Below are 8921 nucleotides of genomic sequence, written 5' to 3'. Positions count from 1 at the left end.
AACAAGGTTTGGAGAAGGTCTGATAAAGACACTCACGGATCCTTATCAATAAATTTTATTCTCACTCGCATTTTTTTCTTAATCACGCCTTTGTAGTGCACAAGCACTAGAAAACTATCCTCCATAGTCATTGTGGTGCCACTCTAATGAGGATTCAACATTTTGCTCGTATTTATATAGGTTAGATACGTACACTAAATCGAATTATAATTCGATTTATGCAGGATGATTGTAAATAATAAATCGAATTTAGTAGAGTCAATTTACCTGATGAAGTTGTTATTGAGTAAATCAAATTCAACTGATTCGATTTATCATAATCTACTCATTCTCCCATATAATAAATTGAAGCTAATAAGATCGATTTACTACTAAAAATTCTACTATTATCAAAATTTGTTAATTAAAATATTATTAAAAAGATTAAATATATAGCTAATATTTTCTATTAAAACTTATGTAATTATTTTATTTTATGCCAATAAATGAATATTTATAATAAAATAATTATTATTAAAAATATAACTATTCATTTTACTTTCTCCTATCAAATTAAACTTTTACACATAGTCGTAGTTTCATGACAATGATACCCTTATTCTTTTAAAATACCATATTATGTAAAATAATTTTTTTATAATTGTATTTTTATACAATTTTTTTTATATATTTGTCACATGTAATATAAAATACTTCTATAAATATATTAAGTACAAAATATTTTTTTCTGTTTTTTACTTCAACTTTTACTTTTACTCCAAGAAAAAAAATTCTTGCAGCCACAACGACTTTTGTTTAATTTGCATGTGTGAGTGTGAAAATGGAGCAGGTTAGAAGCCTGCAGAAGAGAAGAAAGAAGAGAGTGGCACAGCGTCATCACAATGAAATAAGGTTGAAGAAAGGCATGCTAAGCAATTTGGCATTTTTCGAACCACTTGTTTCCACGATATCTCCAATCATTTTGACGAAGAAATTAAACATAAAGGCCATCTCACTCTTTTTCATTATTAAAATTAACATGTCCTTTTTAGATCGATCACATGGAGTTAGGGTCAATTATATTTACCGCATGAATGAAAAATAAATAAATAATTAAAATGAGAAAGATCAAAGACAAATTTTAAAATCCCACTTTGGCCACTTATCCACACATAAGGTGACTCATTTGACAAGTATACTATTTATATAGAAAAAACTTCTATATAATTTAATTTCTATTAAACAATATAATAGCGTGAACAATTTTTAGGTCTGATTTAGTAAATTTTTATTTTTCATTTAAAAATAATTCATTAAAATTATTTTTTTAAAGATAATTTTCTAAAGTTATAATAGTTATATTTGATAAATAAAAATAAAAGTGACTGTTGTATTTGAAAATTGCTTTTCATATTTTAAATGATTTTAATAAATATAAATAAATAAAAAGTAGAAAAATATATATATATATATATTCTTTAATATAAGGTTATATTAGAATTTTAATTATAAAAATACTCTTAATTTTGTTAAAATTAAAAACGTAAATATACATTTATATTCTTATTTATCATTTATTAAATAAGGTGCTTATAATCATCTCTTCAAAACATTTTACAAGACCGAATTTAGTTATGTTTACGTAACGAGTTAGAGTAATATCTTAATAATAGGGGGGGGGGGGGGGGGGGTTAAATACCGATTATTTAAAAATAAAATAAAATAAAATAAAAACACACAAAATCGGCAAATCCTGTTTATATTAGTTCTAGTTAAAGTTAAAAAATTCAACGGTAACCAACCACAGAAGTGGACATGTAGATTGAATTTATTTATTTATTCATTTACATTTAAAAAAAATGAGGGCAGCAGCTGCAGCAGGACTTGGCTGCTACCAAGTTTACTTTTATCATCGGTTAGGCCTACTACGAAGAAAAACACAATACGGCCAGTGACATAAGATTTTAGATTTGGTTTATATGACATAAGATCTTTCATGACAAAACAAAAATACATAAGATTTTTTAGTTTAATTTTTTATTATTATTTTAAAAATTTAAAATATTTTATACGATTATTTAATTATATTTATTTTTTTAATGATCATTCATACCATCAATAAAACATATTTTGAACACGCGTATAAAATTATTTTATAGTTATCTTATATAAAATAAAATTAAATTCTTGTTTCAAAGTCTCTTAAAAAAAATGTTCCAAAACACTGTAGCCTTGGTCTCTCCAACCTATAAAAGCTAAGCTTTGTCATCACATTTTTGCAGATAGTGATAAAGCTACATCAAACTGGTTTGGAATAATAGGGAACTCAAAGAAAAAAGAAAGAGAAGAAAGAAAATGCCTTCCCAAAAAAGGGTTATGTGGAAATCCTTCATAGTTGGTTGTTTCAAAGACAATCCCTTTTCCAATTCTTCCTTGGACGAAACACACACATCATCAGTTTCAAAAAAGACACTTTCTAGGAGAATCTCGCTCTCTGATCTGAGCAATTCTTCATCACAGTCTATAATGAGTGATTTGTCAAATTCCCTCACAGGAATTGGATCAAACATTCATATTTTCACTTACCAGGAGCTGAAAGAGATCACACATGGGTTCAGCAAGAACAATTTCCTCGGCGAAGGTGGATTCGGAAAGGTTTATAAAGGGTTCATTGATGAGAAATTTAAGCCCAGGCTTGTGCCTCAGGTTGTTGCTGTTAAGGCCCTCAATTTGGATGGCAAACAAGGACACAGAGAGTGGTTGGTATGAATCAATTCTCTTCCTAACATTTTCACAGTATCAATTATTAAAAATGGTTATTTCTATGAAGCTATCTTTATGTGAATATGATATTTAAATCGTTAAATAGTTCAATCAAATATATTCAGTAAAAAATATTAAACTATCTAATATTTTTCAATACTATCTTCGCATGAATAGGTTAACAACTTGACATTGAAGTAGCCATCTTAATTTTTATTATTTTTGTATTAGAAGTTTCTCAAATATAATGATGATATTATTATTAATGTGTTATCTACTTATCTTATCTAGTCTTTTTCGTTTCTTCCTTTTTTTTACTGTGCATAGGCTGAAGTAATCTTCTTGGGGCAGTTGAAGCATCGCAATCTGGTGAACTTAATTGGATACTGCTGTGAAGATGAACACAGGCTTCTTGTCTATGAATACATGGAAAGGGGCAATCTGGAAGAGAAGCTTTTCAAAGGCATGTACATGCATGCCTTTCTCTGCATAATTAGCAAAAGAAAATTGTATGCCATAATTTTGAATTTTGGTTTTGATAAAAATATCTTTTTGAATAAAAGAAGGTCAAATTTAAGTTTGTTTGTCAAATTCTTGTGATTTTTGAGAGGCTCAATTTCATTATTTTTGGAAGATCTCGAAAGGCTTTTTTTTTAGTTTATTAATTCTTTTATTGGAACTAGAATTTTTCGAGGGTGAAAAATGATGTTTAAAATAAAAAACAAAAGCCAGTTTTGAAAAAAAAAAAAAAAGAATTTCTTTGTTCATAATTTTTATTCAATTCCTTTCAAAAAAAATGCAGGTTATTTAGCAACATTGCCGTGGCTAACAAGAATCAAAATAGCAATTGGGGCTGCAAAGGGACTTTGTTTCCTTCATGAAGAAGAAAAGCCAGTCATATACAGAGATGTTAAAGCCTCAAACATTCTGTTAGACGCTGTAAGTTCCATCATTCCATCAAGCAATAACTTATTAATTAATTAATTTTCAAGTATGCATTTAGTTAATTATTACAATGAACACACAATAATTAAGTTCTTGTTTTTCAGGATTACAATGCGAAGCTGTCGGATTTCGGTTTAGCAATAGATGGACCAGGGGAAGATCAAACACATGTTACAACTCGTGTCATGGGTACCCGCGGTTATGCTGCTCCTGAGTATATCATGACAGGTATTCACGTGTTTGATACATTTTAGACATAACATTTGTTTGATATTAAATATATAATTTGTATTTTAATATTAATAAAATATTAAAAAAAGCTATTTAAATAAAAATGCCTAGAATATCTTTTTTTAATGATATTTTTTAGTAATTAAAATTTAATATATATAATCGATTAAATCATGTTATTTTTATCAAAATTAGACTAGATAAATTGATTTAAAGAAAAAAATGATGAATCAAATTTTGAATTGATCTAAATTAATATTATTTTTTAATAAAAAATTACTACAATATCTTTATTATAGGAAATGATTAAAATATTCTTATTATATATATATATATATATATATATATTAATTTTAAAAATTCTAAATCCTAATCCTACGATAGAAAAATAAAGGATTAAAATTTATGATTCTTAAAATTAATATATATAATAGAAATATTTTACTCATTTTCCATAATAAGATATTATAGTCATTTTCTATAACAAATAATATTAATTTAGATCAGTTTAAGATTTGATTCACTATTTTTCTGTTAAATCAATTTGTCTAGCCTAATTTTGACAAAAATAATACGATTTAATCAATTATATGTATTAAATTTTAATTATTAAAAAATATTTTTATAAAAAACATTTTTAACGTCTTTATCTTAATAGCTTTCAATATTAAAATATTATTATAACTTATTAAAAAATATTTTATATTTTATATATATAACTTATTTTTGTGTCTTTAACAAACATTAAAATTAATGTGTCCTTGTCTCTGTTTCATAGAATAATACGCAATTAATAGTGTATGAAAACTGAATTCATTTTTTGAATTCGTAAGTACTTAATTCTCTGTACATTACATAATCAAGTATTCCTGTGTTTATCGTTAGATTTGATAAATGTGTAACTATAATTACTCTTAATTAGGTCATTTGACAACCATGAGCGACGTGTATAGCTATGGAGTTGTTCTGTTAGAGCTACTAACGGGAAGAAAATCAGTGGACAAGAAACGGCCAAGCAGAGAGCAAGATTTAGTAGAGTGGGCAAGGCCAATGCTAAAGGATTCTCTTAAACTTGAGAGAATAATGGACCCAAGACTTGAGGGTCAGTACTCAACACAAGGTGCAAGAAAGTTAGCATCTTTGGCTTACCAATGCCTAAGCCACCACGCAAAGAATAGGCCTTCAATGCGAACCGTGGTTAAGACCTTGGAGCCTCTCTTGGAACTTAACGATATCCCAATTGGTCATTTTGTTTATGTGGCCCCCACTGAAGTGGTTGTTGTAACCGATTGTTCTTGTTATGACAACAGCAATATTAACGAAGAAGGTAAAGTTGAAGAGGAAATAAAGGGAGAGAAAAAGGAGAAGGAGAAGGGTCGCAATAATTTAAAGAAGGAGCGAAAAAGTCGTAGCCGTAGGTGTAGGGTTAAGCCAATCAGGTCTCGTGCTGTTTACTCTGACACTGCTCTGTATAAGACTCTTGCTACCAGTCCCTACTTTCCCAAACAAGGACCAGAGACACATAATTGTGATGGAAATCGCCCCATATTGCCAATTTAGTCACCTCCTCATATCAAATTATTTTAAGATGAAAATTTAAGTGTAGTTAACTTCACGTAAAGTTAATAATGGAGAGTCGTTAAATAAAAATTTATTTAAATTATTTAACCGTTCTCAACTGTCAACTTTACTTGAAGTTGACTGCATTTGAATTTTCACAAATAACTATCATTTTTATATAAAGATAACTTTCCGTGAATAGTTCGTTTATAGTCTATAAACATTAATTAATTATGCATGTTGCATGTAATCTTAGCTAAAAGGTAGTGGAGTGAAAAACAAAAAAGAAAGAATGAAAAACAGAGTATAGGGGAACACAAAGGAAGTTATAGTGTACATTATGTAGCTTCATAGATTTAGCTTTTCTTTTTTATCTTGGGGCTTGATTTTGATTGTTTGATCTTCCGAAATTCCAACATGATTTTTTTGGACTTAATGTTACTTGTACTGTTGTACACCAAATTTGGTGTGATAGTAAGTGGTGTGGGACAGCGGAGTTTGTTCATAACCATGTATCTTTTGCTGTTTTTTTTTTTTTGGATATTATAAACGAGTGAATGATGATAATTAAATATATCATCTTAAACGAAGATATTTCCACATTTACATAATATGTGTTGTATAATGTTAAGGAATATGGACATATGGTATAAGCTGTGAAGCATTTCTTTAGGTTTTTTTCAAAATATTTAATGAGAAATGTTCGGTTATTAGAATTTATTATTTTTTTCATCATTTAGTCATTAAATTAATTTTTTTAATTTAATAATTTAATAATATATTTTATCTCATATTTTTAAATATTAACAATTAACTGATGATAAAAAAATAATAAATTTTGATGATTTTTTAATATACTTTATATTTAGTTAATTTTATTGTGACAAATGTGCGCTACTGCGCTTTCCATTATTAAGACTTATGTGGGGATTGAAGCTAATTAAGCAAATAGATTTTTCTCTTCTTTTTTTTTTTAATGTATTGTATTTTTTTATTTTTTTTTTGGATATTTCCACTTTGTTGTTGACAAATGTTGCCTTTCTCATGGAGTCTTGCGTAGGAAGCAATGAACTATTTTAGTATTTTTCCTATGTTCTTACCTTACAAAGTCACAAACGCTCAAGAATATTATTTTTAATTTGTTAATGAGGTTGATATTGGCCAAATTATTCATTGACTTCTTCAGCCTATTGACGAATTGGATTTTTTTTAATTTGAGGCAGAAATGGATTCTATATAATTCGCTAATGGTTTTGTATTTTCTACCAATGTTAACCACACTTATTTTCCGTGTGACATATACAATAAAGGAAATATATAAAGAAATTAAAAATTATGACAAAAGAAAAAAATTGAGTGAATATTCAATCCAACTTTGGTAATTTTTTTTAAAGGATTACGAGATTTTTGAACAAAAAAATATCTTTTTTGATTATTGATATTTAATTTTATGAAATTGATTAGTTTATCTGTCAATGATCTCTCTTCAAAACATATTTATGTGATACGTTAATTATTAATATATTCTCTATTTAATTTTTATAAATAAAAATAAATTGAAAATTATTAATATTTTTTAGTTTTACATAATAAATTTAACTAATTTAGCTAATATATTTGAAAAGAATAATATAAAACTAAAAACTAAACAGCTTTGACAATTGTTTTTAAAAGACAATGAAATTCTCCAACAAAAAAGAATTTGTTAATATTAATTGGTTGTTAATGGATAAATTACAGTTTAACATGCTATGTAGGTTTATTCTGTTAATACTGAGAGAAAATACTGATAAAAGACTAATCAATTTTATAAAAGTAATGATCAAAAGGCAAAAAGAATATTTATTTTTTTGTTGAAAACTTGGTTGTCTTTTGAAATAATTATTAGAGCTGTTTAGAGTATTTTTCTCACAAAAATTTGTCCAAAAAAGTGGTTGGTGATGATGAAAACATAACCATGAATGACCAATTTCAGGCGTCGTTGATGTTTGTTTGCAAATTGATATAATCTAATAATTTTTTCTTTTGTTAGATTGTATATAGAAAATGAATCAGAGACGCGATTGTGATTTTTTTGTCCCTTTCTTTTTGTAGGAGGATTTATTTTTTAAGTTTAGGACTTTAGGTGCTTGAAACTTCTTATTGTTCCTCATTCAAACATCAACACCTAACCAAAAAGAAAACAAAAAACAAAAATAGAATGAAATATAATTTTTTTAATGATTGTGTCGCTAATAAAATTATCTAGAAAAGTAAAAGAAATTTGGTGTAACAAAAATATCTTGACTATAGATCTATTGAAAAAATGAATAATTTTGTTAATAACATTTTTGTTGGATAATATTTTTTGATTTAAAATTTTGTTCTCTGATGAGTGATTCTGTCAATAATATATATAACTTTGATAGGAATTTTTATGTTACTATAATAAAATTTAATTTTAATACATTGGTATTATAAAATATTTTATATAAGTCTAATCGTATCTATTATTTTAAATGACTATTCATATAATTAAAGTAAAAAATAGTTATTTTTACTTATACGACATCATATAATTAGATATAAAAAAAAATTTATATTAGCAACGCATTAAAATTAAATTCTTCTAAAACGACATATAAGAAAATTCAGTCCTCATATATAAGATAATACAAAACTAATACAGAATTCTAGGAGGATAAAAAATCCGAATAAATTTAAATAACTCTTGCAAAAGATGCAATTTTTATTGAATTTTTCAAAACGGAAAATACTAATTACAAGAGAAAAAGAAAATATATATCATGGTGTTCTTTCTATTTATATTTTATATATATCTTGATAGTTCCCTCTAAAAAAATGTTTGGGGAAAGATGTGAAAGGAAATGACGTCGGTTTTATTTGTATTCGTCATGAATTTTCTTTTCTTATTTGATTCAACCATAATTAATTAGTGAGTCAATATGTGTTTATCCTTTAATAATTGCAATTAGGTTAGCCAGTGGAAAGTTCTAAAACTAGAAGAAAAATAAGGCAAGAATATATAGTGTCATTCCAATTCAACTATACTTGAGAAAAATACACACATATCATCTTCCTTCACCAACCTCCAACCAAGGCATTAGTGGGGATAATGAAAATTACTTGTCGTAATGCTTAAATCACAAATTTAGAATCTATAGCTGTCTTCTGGTGACATGTCAAAAATCATAACGAAGACTAATGCTGATCAAAATCCTATGTAAGTATCTAAATATTGGCTCGCATAATTAATAAATTTGTGGCATATTTTAAGCCGTCTTTCCCATCATTTTGATCTATATCAGTATAACGAAAAAAGAAATCAGTTCTTATTAGTGATATTTATTTTGATGTGTTGAAGTATCTCTATCTATACATTTACAAAATAATGGTTAATATATGAACATATATATCACATGTTAAAATAAAGGTTAATAAAA

At 26.5% G+C, this 8921-nt stretch overlaps 1 protein-coding gene across 1 annotated transcript; it reads left to right on the top strand.

Annotated features, from left to right (window-relative positions):
* The first annotated feature begins 2214 nt into the window (after positions 1–2214).
* LOC130950808 (putative receptor-like protein kinase At1g72540) lies at positions 2215–5578 on the top strand. The gene is made up of 5 exons (XM_057879397.1): positions 2215–2742; positions 3070–3205; positions 3545–3681; positions 3792–3915; positions 4841–5578. Exons 1-5 carry the CDS (start codon positions 2335–2337, stop codon positions 5476–5478), a joined length of 1443 nt encoding a protein of 480 aa, XP_057735380.1. The 5' UTR covers positions 2215–2334; the 3' UTR covers positions 5479–5578.
* Positions 5579–8921: the final 3343 nt, after the last annotated feature.

This window comes from Arachis stenosperma, chromosome 9 (assembly GCF_014773155.1).
Source record: "Arachis stenosperma cultivar V10309 chromosome 9, arast.V10309.gnm1.PFL2, whole genome shotgun sequence".
NCBI lineage: Eukaryota > Viridiplantae > Streptophyta > Magnoliopsida > Fabales > Fabaceae > Arachis > Arachis stenosperma.
The sequence above is the reverse complement of the archived record's forward strand: the minus strand, read 5'-3'. Positions and strand labels throughout refer to the sequence as shown.